This window comes from Sciurus carolinensis, chromosome 13 (genome assembly GCF_902686445.1).
Source record: "Sciurus carolinensis chromosome 13, mSciCar1.2, whole genome shotgun sequence".
NCBI lineage: Eukaryota > Metazoa > Chordata > Mammalia > Rodentia > Sciuridae > Sciurus > Sciurus carolinensis.
In genome coordinates this window covers 94,511,256-94,536,148 of record NC_062225.1, presented here as the reverse complement: position 1 = coordinate 94,536,148, position 24,893 = coordinate 94,511,256, and the positions used below count along the sequence as shown (strand labels likewise).

The following is a 24,893-nucleotide window of genomic DNA, read 5'->3' as shown; positions in this document are numbered from 1 at the left end:
CTCGTCCCACCCACCCCCCAGCCCTGACCCGCCCGAGGTGGGGAGCCCGGACCCCAACCCCTCCTTCCGGTCCTGCGCAAGCCTGGAAGGGACTCGCGACCCTGTACCTCTAGGCCCCATCCCCGCCCGAGCTATTGACCGCCCCGCCGGCGGCCCCGCGTGCGCGCCGGGCGGCGGACTGCGCAGGCGCGCGGTCCGGGGCTCCCGATGCGCATGCGCTGCGTCAGGACGCACGCCGACTCGGCGGTCGGGCGCGAGTGTCTGCGTGTGAAGATGGCGGTGAATGGCCCCAAGTCAGTGCTGTTCGTGTGTCTGGGTAAGCGTTTTCCTTCCTGGAGCCTCGCGGTGTGCCGTGTGCTCTCTGGGCTGCTGCGCCGCTAGCCAGGAACGGTGGGCCGCAGGGACCTGGGCGGGAGGCCGGGCCCGTACCCTCGCCTGGATCCCCGATCCTGGGTCCCCTTCCCGGCCCGCGCGTCTCGATCCTGCGTCCCCTCACTTGCATCTGTCCCCCAGCAAGCTTTCCAAGCTGGGTTCTTCTCATTGTACCTGCTGGAATCACTAGTTGCCCTCCGTTGTGCCCAGGTGGACCCCAAGCTGCAGTGTTCTCTGTGGGGCTCTGCACCAGTCACTACACGGGTTCGCTTGGGTGCCCTTGGCTTGCACTCAATGGATCTCAGCTAGTGGGAGGTGGAGCCCTCTATTCCAGGTCTGGGTTCTCCAGGTTCAGGTCTCTCTCCAACGTTGGTCTCCAGACTCTGCCAGTGTCCCAGTTTCACATGAAAGTGAAGTTTTAAAATTTTTTACTCCAAGTACTTTCCAGATCAGGATTGTTCTCATTCCTAGAATGTCAGCACTTAGTCTCCCTTACTATTTAATTCACTTTCTTGTTACTTTGCAGTGTTTTTCCTTAGTGCTTCCACACTAAGGGGGAAAGCCCTAAATTAGCAGGAGCCCAGTTACTTGGTGTTTTCTGTTAATGTTTGCTTTGCTGTGCTTCTGCTCCTCTTTAGGATGGAACTCTGCCAGGCCCACCTCCCTGACTTCTCTTACATCTTCCCATCACATGTGAGTGGGCATGTCTTTTCAGCACCCTTGCTACCCACATTGGAGACACTACTGTGCCTGGACTGTATGACTCTTTTACTGGACACTATTTTGTATTTTGTATGGAACCCCTTATATTTTTGTAATGTCATACTCAAATACTGCCATCTTTGCTTTCTCGACTGTTAGTTGCTTCCTTTTATTTCTTATAGAGATATCTTATTCCACAAATAATTATTTGACAGCTTTTGAGATCCCAGCTAGATCTAATGTCCTTGTGGGCAATAACTGAAGATTCCCTTCATTACACATTGAGAGTGGACGTTATTTGATTTTTTATAGAAGTCAACAAATTAAACAGTAATTCATTTCAACTTGGGTACCTAATGGTGTCCCCTTGCCATACTTTTCTTTGCTTAATATTGTTGCTTATGAAGTCATGATGCACAATGGTGATTGAAAATGGGAAAGTATATGCTTGCATGCATTTGTCTTTCTTACAGTTGGGCAATTCTTTTAGTGCCTCCTATGTCTCAGGCACTGGGGATGCATAGAGCTGTGACCCACACAGACAAGCCCCATCTGTTTTGGACCCCACGCTCTGTCAACATCAGCTAAGCAGCATGGATGGGCTCATTCTTTGGTACGAAATGTTAAGAAAAATAAAACAGGAACATTCAGGTGTGTGATCAGGAAGCTTTCACCTGAAGGTGAGCTCTGAGCAGAGACTTGAAGGAGTCAGGAGGCATTCCCATCCTGGTCCCACAGGCCACTACACCATAGGTCAGTTGGTGTGGTTTCCAGGTGAGAGTGCTAGCGGTGTTCCAGAACAGGGAAGCCACAGTGGCTGGTCCTGGAGACCTGGTGGTCTTCTCAGCCAGGAGTCCTCTTTTGTGCAAGACACAGAACCTCACTAGAGTGACTGTTTACTTGGTTCCATGGATACCTAAGTAGTGCCATTCTGTATGCATGGGAAGTTCATTCCTTACATGCTGCAGATGCTTTAGAGCAGGAATCTGTAAACTCTGTAAGGTGCCACAGTGAATACTTGACTTCATGGTCCCTGTGAGTGGTATAGTCCCTGATAGCACATAGGTTACGCTTGGCTGTATTCCAGTAGAACTGTCTGTAGATAACAGTGTTGGAACACTACATAAAAATTTTCACAAATCACAATATTTTCTGGTTTTGCATTTTTTTTCATCTGTTCAAATCTGTAAAAATCATTCTTAGCCTGTGAGCCTTTGTTCTCAGTCCCTGTGTTGAAGTGCGGCTCTTGGGAGGTTATGTGAGGAGGTGGACTCTGAATGAGACAAGCAGTGAGAACTTTCTAGCAGAGGTGGGAGGGATAAGACTAGTTCCAACTGTAGTGCTGAGATAACCTGGAGGAGGGACTGAACTGGGAGGAGGACATCCTTGTTGGTGCCTAGCTGTTATGGTTGGCCAGAGACTGTACTAGGATTAAAGTTTCCAGAACACCTGGGGTTCTGTGCTTTACTGATAACCAGTGTGCTGCATTTTCTGGTTTATTTTTATTTATTTGTGTTTTGGTGGTGCTGGGGCTTGAACCAGAGCCTCACAATGCTACTTACACAAGTACTCTACCACTGAGCAAAACCCCCAATCCCTACATTTTTTTAATAACATTAGTATAGTGATGTCAACTTTTGAAATCTAGAGGACAAATTACTAGCATTTGAATCTCTTTTCTGTTGATATATTTGTGGGCAGGATGACTTTACTTCTGATATCTTAGTTTTTATTAATTATAATCTTTACATATCTCCTTTAAATAGAGCTATCAGGGGGAAACATAAGTGTGGATGGATGTGTTCTAAGTCATTAAACAGTCTACATTTTTGTATTGTGATAAACTAAACTGTTATTTTACAGTTGATGAAAATTATGAGTAAAGGGGTGGTCCTAGTCTTTTTATTGTATCTTTAGATGCTGAGATACTGGGCATCTGTTATCATTTATGGAGTTTCAAAATAACAACAGTTGTCCTAGTGTGGTGAGAGGGTTTACTGTTCCAAGTATTGCTAGGTCTGTGGTAACAAGGAAAGTGATCACACACCTGAGGAAGCTTTTCAGATATTAGATAATGCTGGTGGCAATACTTGTCTTAAAAATCAACCCAAAATTTGGAGGGTGGAAGGGAAAAACTTCACAGCATAGACTAGCAGATGGAGGCCATCCATGGTGAATTCCTGTCCTTCCTTTCCTGCCTTACAGAAAAGTTTTGTGACTACTGTGCACAACCACATGTGTGTGGAAAAGCTTGGGTCTTATAACAGAGAGGCTAAGGGTGTAATGCTCAGGGTGATAGTGGACCAGGGCATCTGTGTGTTTCATCACACTTTGGAAGATTCCAATTCAACATGTTTTACAGAAGCCAGGGTGAAGCCTGTCCTCTGGCTTCATCTCTTCTGATGGTTTCTCTCTGCTACCTTCATTTACTACTAGCATCTCCTTAAATCAGTTATTTACACGTTACCCCACAATATGGGCTTTGTCTTGAGTAGTTTTTAAAAAAGTCTCTCTGATCCTCTCTTGCTTTCCTGTCTCTTACTTCCTGAAGTGAAGCAAATCATGGAAACCAGAATTCCTATAAGACAGGTTATTGAAACTAGAATTATTTTCTCCAAAGAAGCCACCAGACTTAGAAAGAGTCCCTTTCCCTTCTCTCTTGAAGACATTCCTTCCAGTAGGTCCTGCCCCAGACCTGGGAGGAAGGGATGTTACATCAGAGGCCACAAAGAGGCTGAACAGATGGCATGACTAGATTCCCTGTCTCTTACCATCAGATAGTAGCCCTTTGTGCAGTCACCCTTTGTATAGCTGTCCACTCTTCGTCTAACCTAAGCATAAAACTGGACAGTTTTCCCTGAGTCTTTGGGTCTCAATTCTAAAGACTCCATTGTCACCTAAAACTTTATATCAATCGCCATACTTTTCTCTTGTTGACCTATCTTGTTAGAGCAGTGCAGGCCTCAGCCTTTAGGACAGGTGAAGAAAGGGATCACACTTTACTACTGCACTGTCTTTGCTTTCTCATATTCACCTCATACATGGTCTCTCTGCCCTCAGTCCGTGGTTGTCCATTTTCTTAACCCTGCCAGATGTTTTCCTAACTTGTAGGAATGGTCTGTTGTCTTAAATGGCTCTGTCTGCAGGCCCTGGCTCAGTGCTTGGCAGGCAGCCACTACTGTCTGTACCTAAAGTACTATACCCACACCTTTTAGTCCTGCACCTCTGACTTAAATGCCTCTACTTCCCTGCCCATTGGACCCTCTTCCCATAAAAATCAGCTTGGTCTCCTTTCTGTCTGTTTTTCTTATGTCCTGCCTCTGTTTTGTAGCATTTTTTATTTTCTGTGCTCTTGCAGTATTGTGCTTGTTTATTGGCATTTCTTTCATATTTTTATTATACTGTGTCTCCTCTAAGTATCTGGCTTTGTACATGATCTGTTTGGAGAGGAGAGCTGCTACCTTTTGATTTTCCTTGTGCAGTAAAGGAATTTGGTCCTTGTCCTGGCTCCTGGGTGGTCACCTGTAATCACCTTGGGATTTTCTGTGAATGGTAACATGTCTGTTACTCCTCATGGTGACCCCACAGTTCATGCTGAGGAGACACTGAAGTCAGAGCCATGTGCTCTGTGAATCACATATGTCAGGGGAGGTCCTGCAGGTTCAGTCCGTCATCCCTACATAATTAGACCCTAGTAGCAACTTTAAGCACTGGTGCTCAGGCAAGCTTGCCTTATTGTCACTCATCAGGGGAAGGAGGGTAAAGTGTCCCTGAAGAGATGGAAGCTTCCTGTTTAGAACCATCCCAGAATAGTCCTATGTATTTCCTCCTCTGACTGGTTCCCGTCTGTATTCTCTTACAATGAAACGCTCATAAGGGTAGCACTTCCTGAGTTTTATAAGTCTTCCTAGAGAATTAGCACACCTGAGAGGGCCCCAGACTGGTAGCCAGCTGGCCTGGAGTGAGGGTGACCCTGGAGCCTTTGACCTGGCTGCTGATGTCAGTCAGGTGGCTGGTTATGCTGCACCCTGAACTTCAAGGTAGCTAATTCCTGATGGCACAGTCCTCTCGGCACAGAGCTTTGCAGCAGTCGTTCAGTAAAAGATTGTGTTCTCTGTTTATGCCTAATACAGTTGTTTATTTGCATATTTTATGAAATGGTATCTTTTTTATGTTTTCTATATTTGAAAATACATACTTTCAGTTCTGTTGTATTTCATTTTAAATTAAGCTGACTACAACCTACTTCACTGATTTCTTGACTGTTTCTGGGTCATTAGTTGCAACCTGTAAAACTGGTTTTGGTTAGAATTGCTTTCTGCTATCTGTGTACCCGGGCAGTTGGTGTCAGATCACTGAGCCTGTGAGCAGCACTCTCTGCAGGGTTCCCCTGCACTGCAGTTTTGGCTTTTGCTCTTCTGCAGGGAAGATGCAGACACTTTGCACCAGGTATGTGAGCCTTTGCATCACAGCTAATACTCTTTTTATGCCCTGTTCCTTCTTTTTAAGGTAACATTTGCCGGTCACCCATTGCAGAAGCAGTCTTCAGAAAACTTGTAACTGATCAAAATGATTTAGATAACGTAAGTACCATTCAGTACCTTAAAGAGGCCAACCTGAGCACCTCTGGGCAGGAAAGTGCCAAAAACATTCTCTTTCTTCTCATGCAGTGGAGGATAGACAGTGCAGCCACGTCCACCTATGAAGTGGGGAACCCCCCTGACTACCGCGGGCAGAGTTGCATGAGGAAGCATGGCATCCCCATGAACCACGTTGCCCGGCAGGTACTGTACTAGAACTTGATTGTGTTCTGTGTTACAGTGGACCATTGACAGCGGTGCTGTTTCCGACTGGAACGTGGGCCGGGCCCCGGACCCAAGAGCCGTGAACTGCCTAGGAAATCATGGCATTAGCACAGCCCATAAGGCAAGACAGGTAGAAGAGATCTTGTTTAATTTCTGCTGCACAGAGACAGACAGACCTGTGTGTTCACAGCTGTGTGTATTTGGGGTGAACTAACTTGCTACACGTGCAGTTCTGAAAGATTTGCATGACCTTACTTATTAAAATGCACATAAAATTACTTAAGTACTGAGAGCAGTGTCTGCCAGATGACGCCAGCTAGAGCTGTGGTCTCTGTTCTCTTACCACCTCCTAAGTTTTAGTTAGACATTTAGATCTTTATGACTGTTCGCTTATATTACCAAGTTTGTTGCCAGAACACAGTCACATAGTATATACAAAAGCATTTTTCTGCTATAAGTGCCTTACATAAATATAGGGTAATACCGATATTATTTTGGGTACCTAATTACACAGTGTCATGCCAGACTTAAGTTTGAAGTCTACTGAGGTTTAACAAACTTCAAATGAAGGTAGCTTTGTATTTATATTATAAATCAGAAAATACAGTTCTGTTTCTGAGAGTTCTTTATTTAAACTTGTAATTTTCACTGGTCAGAAGATGAAGCATTTTATATCATTTATTCATTCTGATCTTTTCAGGCTTTTGCATATCTTGCCAGTTTCTATGTGCATTTTTTAAAGGTATAGATGTATTTTGATAGTCTTTCAGCATTATGAGCAGACTGTTTTCAGGTCAGTTGCCTTTTCAAGCACTAGGTATGCAACAGAAGTGGGTGTGGATAGGTTATTACAAATACACATACCCTAAAGAGCAAAGCTGGAAACTTCAGGAGCAGTTTTGATTACCAGTTTTAGAACTAGCATTTCTGGAGTCTAGTTCTGCTTTGTTTTTCCTGTTGTTTTCAAGAAATTTTTTTTTTTTTTTTTTTTTTCTGGATGTGGTGATGCACTCCTGTAAGCAGTATCACACCAGGTCTTTTTTGTGTTACATGTTCTTTGCCAGTTGTCACAGTTTGTGTAATAACTGTTCTAGTACACTTCTGAGTTTTCCCAGTACTTTCAACCTCTAGGTGTAATAAATGGTAGATTTTTAGGGTTCTCATTTCTTTCCAACTCAGTCTCTGGAGACATGTGCTCTTAGTCCAGTTAGTTGGGTGGAGATTTCTTTTTATTATACAAGCTTTCCTCTTTTCAGTAAACTTGTCATTGGCTCATGCTCAGAGTGAGTGTATCCCTGAGGCTCCTTGGCAGCCAGTGCCCATTCCTGCAAAGGTCACCCCCCAAAATATATCCTGCCTTTCAGCCTTGTAGAAGTATGGTCTTAGGCCTGTGTACTCTTGCTCTAGCTGTTTCTATTCTCCTGTGCTGCTGCTGGTCCCAAGGCTCCTAGTCCTTGATGTTTGCTGCGTGTCTCAGAGCTCATCTGCCCCTGTGCCCTATTGGATGTGGGCTGTTGCTGACTTGGGCTGCACAGGTGGTGGAGGGTGGTGAGCACACAGCTCAGCCCAGCCTTGTATGCCACATGTTCAGGTGTTCAGACTCAGAGCACACTGGGATGTTCCCAATTCTGTTCTTTGAAAAAGATCGATGGTATTTCTGCTTTAATTGTTTGGAAGATTTATCTGATCTGGTGTTCTTTTGTTGTCCTTTAAAACTTCTGTGATTTTCTAAGTTTTCCTTTGGTATTTAGATTCAGCAGCTTTGCTGTGGGAGGGGAAAGTGTGCTTCCTAAACTATGGCATGATATTTTCCATCAATTTTGGAAAATTCCAGGCTGTTAATCATTTCATATTTTACTTAATCCTATTTCTCTTTTCTTCTGAGAGTCAGTTTATATTGAACATAAATTTCTTACGATCTTCTCTCCATTTTCCATCCTTTTTACTCTTTTTCAGTCTGAGATTTCCTGCTGACCTGTTTTCTGATATACTAACCCTTCTATACTTAAAGTCTGTGGAATTGTTCATTCTGAGTTCTTAGTGACTTTTGTTTTATTGACTGCATTAAGTTTAGTTGTTGTTGTTGTTTTTTTTTAATAGATGGAATTTCTGGTGAAATCCTTCTTTTCCAAATATGCATTCATTATATTTTGTTTGTTTTTTGGTTTTGAGGTATTGGAGATTGAACCTGGGGCTTTGCATGTGTGAGGCAAATGCTTTGCCACTGAGCTACATCTCCCAGCCCATTTGAGTTATTTTAAACAGTCTAAATTCAAGCCTATGTCATTTGTGACTCTGCTTTCTTTGTTTCTTCTGTTTTTGCTGGGTGTGCTTACTGCCTTCATGTTAAATACTGAATGTGGTATGTGGGGCATTGTGGAATCTGTGGGTAGTTGTGTTTTGCCCCCATCTGGTTGGCTGTTACAAGGAAGCAGGTCAGTGGTTACCTCAGTATGATTGGAGTGGAGCTGACTCGAGGCTGGCAACAACCTCCCAGAGGCTTAATCTGCCTCTGAGCTTTCCAGTCCTTCCTCTGGGAGCCTCAGGCACAGGGTAGGCAGGATACCTCCCACATGGCAGCTTCTGCACTTATCTCTTAGTGTGCAGCCTCCAGGTGCCCTCTTGATCTGCTTGCCCTGGGTAGGTGGAATGCAAATGCTCAGAAAAAAACAGGTGCCAGGCCTCCTCCTTCAAAGACCAATATTCCTCCAGGGCTGTCCCGCCACCCCTAATTTCAGTTTCCTCCTTGGCCCCTGAACTGCTGACAGATCAACAGTACCCTGCGTTCCCACTTGGTCCTCTGCCTTGGTCTCTCACCTCTCAAGCAGACTCTGCCAATCTGGCTCTTCGTGGAGAGCTGTCATGTGCCTTGAATGACATCTGGCAGCACCCTGCCTGGTGCCAGGGCCCCATGTCATGACAGTGAGAATATCTGGCATTGCTTACTGTCCCCTCCAAAGAGAACCCCTATCCCATGGCTAAAATACAGTTCTTTAAGTGTGGTCCAGTGATCCTTGATCCTACAGGGTCCAAGTATGTTTAAGCTGAAGATGTGTTCAGAGGTTGAGACTGAACGGTGGGCCTGAATAGACAGGGTTTGAAATGATGTTGACAGGGCCTCCAGTTCTGCATTGTAGCTGACCTCTGAGAAGCTGTCACATTTCAGTTTTGTGTAGTGATCTGCAGGGTTGCCGAAATACTCCTTTAAACTGCAATTTTGGGTGGGGCTGAATTTACTTCATGTACTGCCACTTGAACAACATACTGCAACAGAATGCAATGCAGATAGAGATAGGAAAATCCATCCTAACCAGTGGGACTCCCCTGACCAAGTGCTGGTTTGGAGAGTATAATTGTTTTTCATTAAAAATGAAAAAGTTTTAAATCATAACATAATTATCTATGTAAACATTTTTCTGTTTTAATAACCATGACAAATGTTGATAGATGTAACCCCTGTAAATAAATTGCTTAGAGGCAGGGCTGAATAGTTTCTGAGCGTTCCCAGGCTCTTCTACTGACCATGAGCTCTGGTCAGTGCTGGTGGGTCAGCAGATGAGACTCTGCTGTCTTATGTGGGCAGCCTGAGACCAGCTAGCTTGTTTAATGCCATCTGGTGGAATTGCTGCCACAGCTGCAGAGCTGAGCACACTCAAGAGAACTTGGGGCCACCAAACCGAGTGGTTCCAGGGACACTCAAGACTTTGAGAGGCGTTTGGGTGAGTGAGGGTCTTCTAGTTGCTTTTGATAGTAGAGTTAATTTGTCCCAAGCCATTCCATGTCTATCTGCAAACAGAAATCCTCTTCTAGGCTCTCCTATGAGGCATTAAGTTACAGCTGTTGCTGTTCTTTCAGTTATTTTAACATCTAAAAATCATGTGTGGTTTCACTTAGCAAGTTGCTAAGCATTTCTTTTTTTAGGGCAAATTAATTACAATCAGAATTTTTCATCCCAAATTAACAATGTTTAAACATTAAATCTTTGGACATTTCTCACATAACCAATTTGGAAAAATAATGTAATGTTTAATATTATTTTTATTCTAATATTTTGAAATAAGTTAGTGTCTTGGAGCATTAATATAGTCCAGTTCTTTGTAATTATAATATGCTACTCTAAAAATTGATGGAGTGCATGTGAAGTTATTTTTAACATAATAGTGAACAATGAGCATATTTATTGTTCTTTTGCTATATTAATTATCTGTTAGATTATCACTGTTCCTTTAACCAGGTTTTCATTGTCTCCTATATAGTTTCATTAAATGACATTTTAGAGGATTTTTTTCAACAAGGAAGATAATTATCGAATTACATTCTAGGACTTATTTCCACTTTGATTCTGCAGCATGTTGATGATCCTTTGTTTTTATTTATTTATTTTGGGGATTGGGGTACCAGGGATTGAACTCAGGGACATTTGACCACTGAGCTACACCCCCAGCCCTAATATTGCATTTTACTGAGAAGCAGGATCTACAGTGAGTTGGTTAGTGCCTCACTTGTGCTGAGGCTGACTTTGAACTCAAGATCCTTCTGTCTCAGCCTCCTGAGCAGCTGGTGGGATTATAGGCGTGAACCATTGTGCCCGGCTTCCTTTATTTTTTTATTCTCTTATTATTTATAATAGTCACAATAAATAAAATAAATTTAAACTCGCATCCTACGTGGTTCACATTTGTAATTGATGGTGTAGGGTTAGAATCAGGAGGTCCTGAGTGACAGTCCCTCTGGGTCATGTTTATTAGTGGACATTTGGTCAGAGTCAAGTCCACGATTCAATTACTTCTGGTGAACCTCCTCTCACCACCCTGCTGGAAATTTATCCTCCCTAGCCCAGAACCCCATCCTTGGTGTTTTCTGAGGCATCTGTGCCTCCTGCCTGATTGGGTAGCTCCACGAAGACAAGGCCTATGGCTTCAGCTGGTGTCTGTCACAGGGCCTGGGACACTCAGTACCTGTGGAATGAAAAACAGTGATTGAGGGACTGAGTGTGCAGAGATTGTCTCTGGTTTCTAGGGGAGGAACTGATGGGTGTACTCTCTAGTGATCACCTCAAGGAGTCTTATGATACAAAAATGTCTTGCAGTGTAACTTGGGAAGTAGGTTAACTGTATTTTAACTTAAAAGTGTCCTGAATTGTTTAATTACACTGTTAATTAGCAAGTTCAGAAACATAGTGTCTGTTCTACTTTTTCTTCTTCTTCTATTTGTGAATGATATAAGTATAAACACTGTATTTTGACTTCTTGCTCAATTATAGGTGACCAAAGAAGATTTGGCCACATTCGACTATATATTGTGTATGGATGAAAGCAATCTGAGGTAATCCATTTTTAAAGAGTAATCTGTCCCATTTTTAGTGTGGTAATAGGCCAAGCAGTTTACTGTCCAAGTGACTTATTTTGTTACAGTTTCAGATACACAGTGTTATTACAATGTGCATAATCATTTATTTTAAATAACAGGACTTTCAGAGAATAATCTAGAATTGTCTCCTGGGTCTCTTTACAAAGAGAAACATCTTGCAGAAGGGAAAGTCCATTTGGCATGATTGAGCTGAACAGTAGGGCTGGGGCCTATGATTGTAGATGTGTTGATTTCTATCATTGCAACAATTCACGAGCCGGGAGTGTTTGTTATTTCTTGTCTTGTTCCTCCATTAACACTGCTCACACCCAAAGTGAGACTGGCAAGGCAAAAGACCTTTTTACTGGATTTAAGGTTGAGTTAGAACTAATGGGCTGAGGTATTATATAGCACTGACTCTGTAAAACCTCAGCTCACATGCTTGCAGGCCCCGGCCCTTTCTGCAGGAATTTTCTGTTAATGTCAGGGAGGAAACTGAGGAATGGCAGAACTTAAGTTACTACCTCAGGTGTGCAGTGGAGGCAGTAGATGTGGTAGGCCAAGGATGCAGTCTCCACCGCCGCAGCCTCCTCACACACCATCATGCCTGTACCCTGTCCACACCCAACCTTGGTATTTATTCTTGCTGCTGTCAGGAACTTAGTTCAGTGTAACCACAAGCATTTATTAACTTGCATCACTATTCATTTAAAAATATTTGTTTTTGATGAAGAGAAATTATCTGTGCTTTTAATTACTTGTAGGAATGAACCAATAATGGTTGTAACAATTTTGCTTACGTTTTTGTATTAATTGGGCCCTTGATTAAGATTCAGGGTTTTTTTTTTTTTCATTTTTAGTTCAGTTAATTTGTCTTTTTTTTTTTTTTTTTTTTTTAACCACAGCTTATAGGTATTATAAAAGTTATCCTGTCAGGAGACTGTTCCTGAGTATATCATGTTCCCTGTGGGCTGGCCAGTCGGGTCCCTTCTGGGTGAAGCTCCCCTGGCTCTGGCCTTTGTGTCCCAGCCTAATTTCACTTCTTTGTGGATGTTCTGTTGCCCTGCAGCCTGGGCCAGATTGTCCATTGACTGTGAGGCCCTGCAGGTCCAGGGCCTATGCCAAATTCAGCACTGAGACTTCAGACAGGGATGCTCTTGTCTGTCCTGCTCCCAGACTCATCACAGGGGCTCAGCAGGATTTTGTCAGATACGTGGAAGATTGATAAAAATGTAACAGTGTGGAAGCTAGAAGTGAAGATACCAGGAGAGTGGTGTGGGCATCATAGTAGGTGAGAGCATGGCACGTGCGTTCAGGCCCCCACAGGAAGAAACTGGCTCTGGCGTTCCCTGGTGTCACCCTGTCTCTGAAATATCACCTGATTGATAGTGCTTTTCACAGAGACCGTGGAGCTGCCATCTGCGGCAAGGTGCACCTCTGCATGCAGGAAGCAGTGGGAATGTGCTGGTGCTGCTCGCTCCCTGCCCAGGAGACAGAGCTGTGGCACACGGCTGCACCGAGGGTGTGCGCCTTGGTGCAGGATTTGGTTTCACTGTAAATCAGGTCACTTTTGCTGGATTTTGATATGGGTGTTTCATAAACCCCTAGCAGATGTCCCTGTTTAACTTGAAACCATAGATCAGAAAACTAAGTTCATATTTCCATTTTGCAGAGATTTGAATAGAAAAAGTAATCAAGTTAAAAACTGCAAAGCTAAAATTGAACTACTTGGAAGCTATGATCCACAGAAACAACTCATTATTGAAGATCCCTATTATGTAAGTACGGTGCACACGGTGGGCCAATGTAAAGATCCGCAAGTCCAGGCCTGTGGTGCTTAAGTGATAGGATGAGGTCCCTCGAGGACACTTCAGGTACCAGTGTTGCTAGCTCTCCTTCTTCCCATCTTCCAGGGGAACGATGCTGACTTTGAAGTGGTGTACCAGCAGTGTCTCAGGTGCTGCAAAGCCTTTCTGGAGAAGGCCTACTAGGACCACAGTGACTGCCACCAGCTGGGGACTCTCCTTATCCATGTTCTGCATCCTCATCCTGTGCTCTGGTGCACTGCCACTCCTCTGCCCGAGGACCCACCTGCCCCTTCAGCTGACCTGTTGTCTCTGACTTGACAGATCACTATAGCTGGAAACCAGCTGTGTCTGCAGAAGAATCAATAAAAATGTTGGACTTGACAGTTTGTGGGGTGTAGTGAGAGTTCTTAGACTAGCAGAGCCTCCACTTTGCCCTGATTACAGGGTAGTGGAGCAAGCAGGTAGAGAGCAACAGCACCCACTGCAAAGTACACACAACCTGAAAGCCCAGGTCAGCATCTGAGCCCAGGGAGGTTGGATGGCCTGTTCTTCCTGCAGTGCTTGTGTGTGGCTGGCCAGTGCAGGCAGGACACCTGTGCATAGAGTCACAGTGACTCCCTCCGTCCATAGCAGCTCTCCATGGCTGCAGTGAGTCTTTAGCTCCCACACGCACAGCGCACACAATAGGAGACAGACTGGGAGGATTAATCTTTAGCACCTTTAGTACTTGTTGGTTTTTGTCTGGTTTATTTCATGAGGTCAGCTTATTTGCTCCCATTTGAGCCACTTCGTATCCAAAAATTTAATTATATCCGGAAAGGACAGATGGTTGAGGGGTGTGTTTGTTTTATATGCACAGGTAACCCAGATGTCAAATGTAAATTGGCTTAGGTGTGAAAAAAATACGCAGTTATGTTGTGTCCTTAAGTATTGATATGTTAAGTGTTTCATGAGTGTTTAATAAAGCTACAGGTAAATACAGGTAATTTCAGTACAATCTCAAATTCACATGGCTATATGTCAGAAAAGATTGTTTTCAAAATAAATTGGGGAGTTATAAAAATGCAACAGATAAGTTTGGTGTCTTGCCTGCTTTTTTATTGACCAATGAGGAAAGTTTGAGAAACTGCCTGTCTTGTCTCTTTCAGATGGTCTATGGTATGCATGTGCACATTTACCCTCAGTACCAGGAAGTAAAATGATAAGAACACACGTTCAGTGCTCCACGTACACTGGCATTTAGGTATGGAAGACTTCCAGGGTCCTGTGGTGGAAGCATCCTCACCTCAGGCTGTTCTTGTGGGGGAGGTGCCTGGGGTGGGGCTCAGCAGATGAGTGGCAGTTATCCTGTCCTGATCCTGCATTTGCAGCTGGTGGCCTCTAACCTGTGGAGGACTTTCAGTCAAAAAATCTGTCCTCATTGAAAGGCTGAGCAGAACACCAACCTGAGCACAGGGAGAGTTGGGGGAGAGACACCTGAGGAGGCTCCTGGTAGAACTACTGGGACATATAGAAAACTCCAGAGGTTAGGTTAGGGATATGATCATGGTGTCCCCAAGCTAAAGAACTGGGAAGAAAAGGTTAAGTGGTTACCCACATTTGGGAAATAGGATTAAGCAAGCACTCAGTTGTTCCCTGTTGTCATTAATTTCTTTGTAATCCCATTGTCAGGAGTATTTCTTACTCCTTTCCATCCCTGTAAATTAAAAAAAACTACAAGTTTTTTTTCTGATGCTCACACATGCATCTTAGAGACTTTCCAACTGTAGAATGATGCTGTGTCCTTACAGCTGCCCCAGACGACATCTGCTTGCAGTGTGACTAAGGAATCTTGTTGCTTTGTGAATTCAACCTAACTTTTTCATTAGATCCAGTTCTGTTCAAAATATATCCAAACCCAACTGCTCACAAGTCTTAAGGTTCCTTTACCTGAGAAACAGTGGATATTTATTTGGAATACTTAACTAGCAAAGAGACCAAGCTATCTCCAGAGATCACATCATTGATGCATAGTAACCTCTGCTGTTAGAAAATGCTAATTTCATTGCCCCTTACAGGGATCCTTAGCTGTTCAGTGCCATTCACTTCTGCCTTTTAAGTTCTGTGGCCTGGCAGTGTATGGATCTCTTGACAGGTGTGTAAGCCACAAATTCCCAGTGATGAACCCAAGAGAGGTCAAGGGCCACTCTGAAAACTGTTCATTATAACAACAGTTCATTTATTATTTGTTTATTTACATATTGCACAATAGTAAGTGTGCTGTTTTACATTTATTATATAAGGACAAATGGAATTGGACTGGATATATTCACAAATTTATACTCCACTGTCTTCAAAACATGAATGAAGTTTTTTATTTACTTTTTTTTTTAAAGATTTTTCATGCAGGTCCAAATAATATTCAGGGAGTTTAATTGTAAAAGTAATATAAAATATCAAATCATACCATATGCTATATGAAAATATAGTTTAAGATTCTACTTATGTTTCTAAAGTAATTTTTTTGTGATTTCATCTAATCTGGAAAATGAAATATTCTCATAGCACTATACATCAAATATGAGGTGTTCTCTTGTTTTTTAAGATATAGTGGCAAGGATCTGTCAGGTACACTGATTTACTGAATACGTATCTGTAAACAGTGTCAACAGCTTACAAAATGCAAAGGAATTTTGGAAGAGTCTGTCTGCAAAAATAAACCTCTGTCCACAGGGAGTGGATGTGGAGAGCTGTCGGGCTGGTCTCCAAGGCACTGCTCAGGGTCCTGCTGCATGGCTTCTTCCCGCTGAAAGCAAATGCATCTGGTGTCACATGGCTTGCACACGTTTCATTATCAATGCAGGAGAACCTCATTCAGTGTGAACCTCACACTTCAGCTGTGTAACAGCATACTTACAATCATGGAGTTTCTGGGTGTGTGTGTATCTCTGTGTTCCAAACAGCAGTCTCATTTATTCTGGAAAATAACTCAGTTCTGCAGTTACCATGTGCTCACTGCACCAAAGGATGAAAACCATCTGTGGTGTGCACATGGGAGCACTTGGGCTTTAGCACAGGAGTGCTGAGCTGCCTGGCCCTGTGTGTATGGTCACAGTCTCGTGCTCTTTCCATGGGGTCTGTGACTGGTGGCAGCTCTGGGAGATGGTTGGCCAGCTTTATACCTGTGTTCACAGGTTAGCAAAGGTAACTTATTCAGGTAACTATTAAAATGCTGCTGTTTCTGCTACTCCACGTTAGGATACTGATTACCCTTAATTTTAAAAGGGGGGACACCTGCAAGGTTAGGAGGCTGTAGTCTGCAGGCTAAAGCAGGTATCTACACACTGCTCAGAACCACACTTTTTTGAAGATAGCCATGAGCTCTGACATTGCATTTAACTACCAGTAAGTCCAATAACGAGGAGTGTTTGATGTGGGGAATGTAGTTTCTCTTGGTCTGAGCTCCAGAGAAGGCGCCCAGTGTTTGCCCCTGGCTGCTATAGAGACCTGCCCGCCTGGACTCTGGGCTGAAGCTGGGAGTGGTATCTTACCCTGTAGTCTGTGTGGGTGGAGGTGAGGCCACTGGGCACAGCGGAGGGACATGGCATGGCCACTTGGCAGACGTGATTAGGGTTCCCAGCATGTCATCTCCACGAGGGGTGTCACGGGACAAGTGCTGTGCCCTGAGGGTCTCACTGACGTCCCAACCCAAGCTATGGAGAGACCAGCCTGTGTCTACACCAGTGACCCAGCCAGTTAGGAGTCGGCTGTTGCAATTTAAAACTTTTGGAAGTAGAATTTAATCTTTAAAACAAAGTCATGACATCATCACAGTCAACAGGAATACCATTGTTTTAAACTGCCCATTTCCCGGCCATTTGTGACAACTCTGACTGTGCAGCGTGCAGGTGGCCTTAGGTCTGGAAGCGTGTGAGCACGTGCCTTCGTCCTGCAACTGGTGGTACAGGTGGGGAAGTGACCCAGGGACAGCAGGCCATGCCAGGGCCATGTCACTCAGCATGCAGGATGATTTCCCCTAGCTGCTTTCCTATGATCTGACCCCACTGTAGTCCACAGCTGAGCCACACAAGCCTAGTGGCGCTGATGGGGTTGGGAAATGTCCACCTGCAGTCAGCTGAGGAGGCAGCAGCGTGTAGCTGGAGCTCTGTGGATGTGCAAAGGCACCTTTGCCCTCTCTGCTTGTAAGTGAATGGCAGCTTCCAAGTTTGGCTGGCTAACTTCAACAGTGATGGCAGGCTAAAGGCCCTGTCTTCCCCACACGTTCCCATGGGAGACTGTAGGCTATGCATCTGTTCACGGGTTGAAAGTAAGTATTCTGCCTGCCACAAAGGCAGCTGGTGGGCTTAGGATGCAGAGGGAAGCGTGGAGCTGCACTTCCTGGCTTTGACTGGCTTCAAAACACCTCTACCTCCTCCAAATAGCAAGCCTCTGCAACCCTCTGCACCCTGTCCCCAGTACTGCTCTTCTTTCCAGGGGTACTTGGTCCTGACGGGGACAAGAGGATGTGAAGATGGCTCACCATACTTGGCAGAGCCCAGAGTCTGCTGTGCTGCCTTAGTACACTGAGCATGTGTGAAAGCACTGCACTTACACACTGCTGAGACCAGCTGGTGCACCGCGCTACTACTACTGCTACAGCCACCTATGCTGGTACAAGATTAGTGATGGTCCTGTGGCATCTGTTTCAGGAAAGTAAAGCCGTACCTCCCAGCCACTGATGGCTTCCTGGCCAACAGCTGGTGCTACTTGTTACACAGCATCCCTCGAGAGGACAATGTAACATTAAATTCTGAGAATGCATTTACATGTCTGCTACTACAGCTTATGAAAAACATTATGAGAACATTTAAAGAGGATAGCTATTCTACTGAAGCCTCTTGGTACAAAAAGACTCCCAACCTTTACCAGATGCAACATAAAATTCACATGTACACCTGATCACATATGGACGTGCCTCTGCTTGGGATGGTCTGACTCACAATGTCTTAACTTTACCCTGGTACAACAGTGAGGTACAGATCATACTTCAGGTTTTGATTTCTGATCTCTGCCTGGGTCAATGTGCCACACAATTTCTTTGTGAGGCAGCAGGAGCCTCTAGCCACAGCTTCCAGCACACTGTCTAGGTTGCATGTACTAAATGCATGTTTGACTGATGATGAATTTGTTGGGATGTAACCTGTTGTAAGTTGAGTAGCACTGGTACTCATTTTTCTGTGCCAGTGAATGAGTTGAAGCCTGAAAGGAAATAGGCATGGTTCTAAGTGAGTGCCCTAGTTCAAGTCTTAGCTACTCTAAGTCAGCCACCAGCCTGCTCCTTGCTGTTTCAAGTTCAGGAAGGATCGGTGCTGGCTGCTTGGATGGCCAGCAGGGGGCACCTGCTCCCCATGGTAGCCTTCTGAGCTACTCTGTGAAGTTCTCTCAGGAGGGCTAACTCCACCAAAGGATGAGTGTTTCTAAGCCTATAAGTCCCTCACGTCCCAAATGGGATTCTGACCCTCAGGGACCAGCAATGCAGCTGTGGGGAGCTTACCTTATCCCTCCATACACACTGGGCTGACGGCAAGCCGGGTGAGAAGCCTAGCACATCTTTTATAGTCTGCAGCAAAAATAAACCACAGACCCTTGTCAGTTATCTGAACAACACTAAAAGAAACAGTAGATTTTTCAACTCTTGGAAATATATAAACTGCTATAACCATTTCTTAAATATTTTGAATTCCCTAGAAACAACAGACTGTCATCGACAATCATGGCTAAGTTGTTGACTTAATAATTCATGGTTCTTCAAGGATGTTAGCATCCAAGCAGAAGTCAGTGCTCATTAAGATGCCTGTAGTGTTGCTTACAAAGAGAACAATCTCAGTATGCTCTTGTGTGACTAAACTTTTAGGTCATTTGCACACTGAGTCCCACCTGAGCTGACCATGTTACAAAGACTTGTATGTTAATGTCCTGAAGAAAGTGGGTCAATGTAGCAGAACACAGACTTGTATTGGACAGGAAAAAAAAAAAAAAACCCAATAAGCTAATTTTCCTTTTTTTGTTTTTTTGAGGAGGGGTGCTGGAGATTGAATTAAACTATTTCTGAGTTCTTGAGTGCAGACTGGTGTTCCCCATTCCTCTATTCTACCAGGTGATATCTCAGAGAATCCATGGAAAGTTTCTGTGACCACAGCCATAAGAGAATTTCCTCAGGATAAATTCTGTGGAAAGCTACAGTAGTTTATAAATTGCTAACATTTCTTTCTCAGAAGCAACCATGTCCAACTTAAAAAGGGACATGTTTATACTGAAGTAAGAAAGAATGAATGGGTAAACTGATAATAATGGGTCTGCATGGTATGTCAGACAAGGTACTTACTCTACCTCTAAGAATATACCTTCTAAATATTCAGAGCTCATACCCTTCATGCTCCAAGTGGGGAAGCTACCCACAGGCAGCTGGTCAGCAGCATCCCTGCTTCCTCATTTTCCTTCCACACCTTTTGGAATCTGCTTTCCATAAGCAGAGTAGGTACCATAGGGTGGATTCTAAGGTGGATTCAAGGATGGTCTAATTGACAAACTTAATACTTCCATTTGTAATTTGTCTGGAGATCCCAGTTGGTGCCTATGCTGCTCAATCCAGATGTGTCATGTCCTGTCCCTCAGACTGTAATGTACAGGGCTCACCTAGGGATCTAGTTAAATGTTGATTCCATTCCTTAGGTCTGGGAGGGACTTGGTTCTGCATTCTACCAGGCTTTCATGGACCACACTGAGTAAGAGGGCTCTGAGACCCCTTTCACTTCCAGCATGCCAGGATTTCAGGGACAGGTTTTTATACAGCCTAAAAGCAGCCTAGAAGTGATCACCTTAGCTCTCTAACTCTTTACAGGCTGAGAAGAGGTGAAGGCAGCCACACATCTCAGTGCACACACCTGTTGCCTTCCACCTTTGGGGGTTCAGGGTGAACTGTGATCAGGAATTTTGGTAACTTGCAACCAAATGGAGGTGGCAAACATGGGCATAGCAAGGCATCCTGGAAAAGGCTTTGCAGAGAGTGACAAATGATACCTGAGCCCTAGTCTTGCTGATACCTATTGACGGCACATAAGCAATTTAAAACTTTCTCCATCTGTAAATGAAAGGATTAGCACAGTGGCTCCAAGGTCACTTCCACATTTAGAATTCATGATCCTACTCTTGTAAGACAATACCGAACTTAAAATATATACACATTAAACAATAAAAAACTTCTGTGACCCCAGGAAGCATGTAAGTGATTTTGAAACAAGAAAGCAGGGCTGGAGTGGAAATAAAGGTGCCCGGTCCACCTGCCATGAGCTGAGATGAAGCTGTGACTCAGTACTCAAGAAATGCACCCTGTGAACTTAGGAACTGTGTGCACCATGAAAGGTGCTAGGGAGGCCACCTTGCTGGCTGAGCCCCATGGGTGTGATGTTCTTGGTGCAGGAGGCAGCTCCTTAAACAATGAGCTTTACCACCAGAGCAACTCTGCTGCCCCACAAGGAAAAACAACCTCATGTGACCTAGCTGTTTGGAAGGCAGGACAGTCGCCCTAGTCTGACAGGCTGCTGGTCTCTGGTGGTGTCTGGGAGTAGTCTGCATGGTTTTCTCCTGTCAGCCTTGAATGAACTGAAAGTTGTGGTCCCAGTTAAAACACAGCTTGATGAAGAACACAAGGAGCCACTTTTGGGGAAATAAAATATGTTTTGTTATGGCCAAACAGCCGGAAGCATGCCAAAGAGAAAGGAAAGAACCCCCAGGGGATAGCTGTGACTGAGAACTGGAGAGATGAGTGCAAACTACATTTCTCTGCTGGAGAAGAAGGCAGTCCAAAGTGCAGAATTCTGAAACAACTAAAAGATTCTTGGGTGATGAGGTTATCACTAAAGTAAAAAAAGAATCTCTGGTCACAGTGGTGGACAACATCAAGAAATGTAATCTGAAGGTTCCATGCTAACCTGAATGTAAATCCTAGACCTCTGCATGGGCAGCTGGCATTTCAGCAACTGGTGCTTAACCTGTCTGATGGTCACATTTAAGCAGAACAAATACATATGCCACACCAGAATTCATAAACAAAATGAGAAAGGAATCAAAGCATTCAGCCTACTCCAGGCATGGACTAATTCCAGTGCATTATCATTAATTCCAGAGACTACGTAAATTCTGTTTAGTGTGGCACAGCCTGACGCAGAGGTTAGCTATCTCTTCCGATCTCTGGGAATGGTGGCCCACCTCATAGCTAGGGAAGACAGCCCCTGTGCATTTCAGAAGGCAGGCTGATCACTTACACGCAGGGATGGTGCAGTCTCGGGTATTGTGGTAAAGTCTGTGGAAGTGTTTGCTGCACTTCGGACTGAAATAAAGAGGACCTGGAACAGAGAAGAAGAAGGCCATGAAGACACAGAACACAGAGGAGCAGGGAGGGCAGCAGAGTAGGGACCTCACCTGTGAGGTGCTTCAGGAACTTGTCTTTCATCCTCAGGTCTCGAGGGACGATTTCTGTGTAAGGAGAAAATGTCATACTGCCTGAAGGGAGCATGTTGATGTGATCCCCAGTTAATGTTGAGAAAAACATGGACCTGAATCAGCCCCGTCTCCATGCATGGGAGCACCCTGGATCCTCATGTACAATGAAATGAAGACTACTTCAAGGCACATTTTTCTTGGAATAGTGTTACCTACTCATAAAGTTCCAGTGATATCTGTCTACGCTCTACAACCAGTATAGAAACAGGGACCACAGAGTTGCAGAGTGAAGAAAACTCCTGTTTTCTAAATGGTTAGCTGCTAGGAATAAATCACTTTTAAACTGCTTCTTTTTAAATCAAATCCCACATTTCAAAGTGCTAGAAAGAAAACCTGATCCTTCAAATAAAAGTTGAGTGACAGAATGTTACTTTCTTCTCAACATATATTTAGAAAAAAAGGTTAAATGCCTAGACCACCTGTCAGGAAGACAGCCTGGCCTGTAAGAGAGCACAGGATGCCCAGGAGAAGGCTCCCAAGCCAGCTCCACACTCTGCTATGCACTGGCACCTGCTTCCAGAACTGTTTCCCTGACATTCTTTGATGCCAGCTTTTGCTTTCTAACAGTCCTGGTCACTGTCCATCCCCTGATGCAGGTAGAAACTTTGCTCCAATGTATGTGATGCTGCACCAGAAGCACTGATGTGCTCCTTGCAGAGGGACAGCTGCACTGGAGCCTTCCCCATGCAAGGGGGAGACATCTCCCTAGTGTCAGTCTTCATCTACTCCTCACCTGAGTCAGTCCACATAAAACTGAACTTATCATATTTGACCTAATTGTGTCATGAAAGCATTAAAAGCTTGCATGCTTTCCTGGGAAATTCCCCGTGGGGCAGGGCTCTGAAGGCCAATGCATAGGGAAAAGCTCTGGACCATTTCTTCTAAGCTGAAATGCTGTGCTTAGAATACTTAGAATAACAGATGCCAGTTCTGTGCACATTCCTGACCTAGGCAACAGCTCCACGTCTTATAAGCAAACTTGGGGCAGTTATCTGCAAGCCTCAGGCACAGACTTCCTGTTTTCTTTTTTAAAAAACTACCCCTTCGTTTTAAAAAACAGTCAACTTGATTTATCTTTGAAAATGTGCTCCTTGGTTCTATTTCCAAGCAAATATGAATCCAGTGTGTCAGACATGGAAGCTAGACAGTTGGGCGCAGCCTCCAGTCCACACTGCCCCTCTCTGTGCCCACTGCCTGCCTAGGGCACTCACCCACCTCTGTCCCTCAGATCCACACAGCCAGGACCCTCGCCCCTCTCGACTCCTTGGGGTCCACAAAGCCAGGGCACTCACCCACTCTCTGCTCCTCGGAGTCAGTCCCGTAGTCCGCGGCCTCCCTGCGTCCCAGGGAGAAGTCCGGCTCACTGAGGACCTGCAGCCTCTTGGACTCCCCCGAGTGGTATTTCTTCAGCTCCTGGACCAGCTCCACGAGGAGCCGTAGCATCGTCTGCCGGTCCGTGGGCCCCCGGGGCTGCACGCGCCCCCGGCCGGGCCCCGCCGCGCCCAGCACCAGCAGCAGCCCCAGGAGCAGGGGCCGCCCGGGCGCGCGCATCGTCCCGGGTCGCAGGGTTGTGGCGGCGGCGGGACCGAGGGCGGGCGTGGGAGGGAGAGTCCGCAGATCACCCGGACCCGCCCAGGGGGCGACCGCGGCGGGTGCCTGCGCCTCGAAGCCGCGCGCCCTCAACTTTCCCTGCACGCGGTGTCCGCACAGGGCCCGGAGCCCGCACAACTTTCTTCAGCCTCCGGGCGTCTCGCCACCTCCGCGAGGAAGCCGCCGCCCACAGCGGCAGCCCGGCTTCGGGTGGCCCGGCGTCCCACGCTCCCGGGACCGCGCCGAGAGCCCTCAGCCACCGGAGGCCCGGCCCGCACCTGCCCGCGCCGCCCGCCGCCTGCTGCGCCCGGCCGGGTACCCTGCGCCCGCGGTCGCCCGCGTCGTGGGCGTCTGTCCCGCGTCTGCCCGCGTCGTTGCCGGGCCGCGCCGCTACTCCATGGCCCGAGGAGTCCGAGCGCAGGGGACGCGGACCGCCGCTCCGAGGGGACCGCGGCCGCCGGGTGCCCGCGCCGAGCCCTTCGGCCGCCGCGCTTCTTATCCCCGCGGCCGCCGACGTCAGGCGGGTCCCCAGGGCCCGAGCGCGGCTTTAATTAGGGCCGCGAGCGCTCCCAGCCGGCGCGGATCTCCGCCGGCCCCCGGCCCGCGCGCCCCCGCCCCCGCCCCTCCCCCGCGTCTCCCCGCCCCTTCCTCCCCGGTCTCCGCGCGCGTCCTCTCCTCTGCGCTCCCCGGCTCCCGCCTCCCGGTCCCCTCTCCCGCAGTCTGTTTCCCCCGTTCCTGTCACTCGTGACAGGATGGGAAGAAACGCCTTTACCAGGAACTCGGATCTGTTTTTGTCTAAATGCAGATCTGGCTATTGAAACAGGAGCTGCCTGACGGCCTCGCTGTTTAATAGTCCATTAGTCTGTCCGTTTTGAAGGAATCTGCCGGCGTGACCAGAGCCGCTTTCGGGACCCTAAAGGTCTACACCGCCCGCGTTGGGTCCCCGGGCTGAAGAAGGCGATGCTCCGGGCGACGCGCGTGCCCCCCCGGTCCGCTCCGAACTATAGGACCCCGCGCCCTTCCCGGGCCACGGAGCCGGGCCCCGCCGACTGCGCCCCGAAGCTGGACCCTGGGCCGCGGTAGCTTGCCCAGAGGCACTTCCTCCAGGGCTTCGTCTCTAAGAAAGTTTGATTCTTTGGATCTAGCCAGGCACATTGTGAGGGTTCGCTTCAACAGTTTACTCCCTGCATTTTTTTTTCTTGTAAAATGTATTATCAATCAATCGCGCACTTTCCCATTTTATTGGTGCTTTCTGGGCAAGAGCTGGACGTCTTCCAAGTCGGCGATCTGATTGGGAAAGGTGTTCTAATACAGTCCCAGAAAGGAAGAGAGTGGGCGAGGATTAAAAGCCTCCACCATTAACTGGCAGCTGCACGCGTCGTGGCGCGAAGATGCTGCCAGGGTGCAGGTGCGCTCGTGCGTACAGACTCGCGCCTCGGCAGGAGGCTGATGTCACTGTCCCCCAGTGATCGCGGAGAATGGCTCAGCTCTGCCTCTCTGTCACCAGCGTGCTTTCGCTAGGTCTGTCGAAGAAGAGAAAGTGTGTGTCACAGTGGGGGTGGGGTAGAGGTGGGAGACACTAAAGTGGGATCCTTGGGCATGTCTGTCTATTTGCTCTCTAAAAGCAAACGATTTGGTTTTCCAGGAAGGGTTTTGTTGTTTTGTTTTGGGTTTGCAAGCAAAATGACTGACATGTTAACGTTTCTGCTGAAGTACACTCAGGAAA

At 46.2% G+C, this 24,893-nt stretch overlaps 2 protein-coding genes across 9 annotated transcripts; one reads left to right on the top strand and one right to left on the bottom strand.

The window, feature by feature from the left end:
* Window positions 1-99: 99 nt before the first annotated feature.
* On the top strand, window positions 100-14,125 carry Acp1 (acid phosphatase 1). 2 transcript variants are annotated; one of them, XM_047521953.1, is made up of 6 exons: window positions 100-316; window positions 5,584-5,657; window positions 5,896-6,009; window positions 11,143-11,204; window positions 12,901-13,006; window positions 13,142-14,125. In XM_047521953.1, the coding sequence occupies exons 1-6, from the start codon at window positions 208-210 to the stop codon at window positions 13,217-13,219; spliced, it is 543 nt and encodes a 180-aa protein (XP_047377909.1). In that variant the 5' UTR covers window positions 100-207; the 3' UTR covers window positions 13,220-14,125. The 2 variants fall into 2 exon arrangements, with proteins under 2 accessions (XP_047377909.1, XP_047377908.1); XM_047521952.1 differs by lacking the exon at window positions 5,896-6,009 and adding an exon at window positions 5,745-5,858 and having other exon boundaries at window positions 182-316; window positions 13,142-14,124.
* Window positions 9,973-23,743, bottom strand: Alkal2 (ALK and LTK ligand 2). 7 transcript variants are annotated; one of them, XM_047521956.1, is made up of 5 exons: window positions 22,870-23,743; window positions 21,497-21,550; window positions 21,340-21,420; window positions 18,570-18,635; window positions 10,780-10,837 (listed from the first exon to the last, which is right to left on the bottom strand). In XM_047521956.1, exons 1-4 carry the CDS (start codon window positions 23,126-23,128, stop codon window positions 18,571-18,573), a joined length of 459 nt encoding a protein of 152 aa, XP_047377912.1. In that variant the 5' UTR covers window positions 23,129-23,743; the 3' UTR covers window positions 10,780-10,837; window position 18,570. The 7 variants fall into 7 exon arrangements, 6 of the variants coding, with proteins under 6 accessions (XP_047377913.1, XP_047377912.1, XP_047377911.1 ...); XM_047521955.1 differs by lacking the exon at window positions 10,780-10,837 and adding an exon at window positions 15,250-15,821; XR_007104589.1 differs by lacking the exon at window positions 10,780-10,837 and adding an exon at window positions 15,787-15,821 and having other exon boundaries at window positions 21,284-21,420.
* Between the last annotated feature and the right edge of the window lie 1,150 nt (window positions 23,744-24,893).

Bases quoted from the DNA above. Each gene is read 5' to 3' on its own strand.
- Acp1 (XM_047521953.1), top strand. From the start codon at position 208: ATGCGCATGCGCTGCGTCAGGACGCACGCCGACTCGGCGGTCGGGCGC. The intron at 317-5,583 runs GTAAGCGTTTTC...CTTCTTTTTAAG, and splicing joins AGTGCTGTTCGTGTGTCTGG to GTAACATTTGCCGGTCACCC. The intron at 13,007-13,141 runs GTAAGTACGGTG...CCCATCTTCCAG, and splicing joins TTATTGAAGATCCCTATTAT to GGGAACGATGCTGACTTTGA.
- Alkal2 (XM_047521956.1), bottom strand. From the start codon at position 23,128: ATGCGCGCGCCCGGGCGGCCCCTGCTCCTGGGGCTGCTGCTGGTGCTG. The intron at 21,551-22,869 runs GTGAGTGCCCTG...CTCCTTACACAG, and splicing joins CTCCGAGGAGCAGAGAGTGG to AAATCGTCCCTCGAGACCTG. The intron at 18,636-21,339 runs GTAAGTGATCAG...TTTTTGCTGCAG, and splicing joins AGACTGCACCATCCCTGCGT to ACTATAAAAGATGTGCTAGG.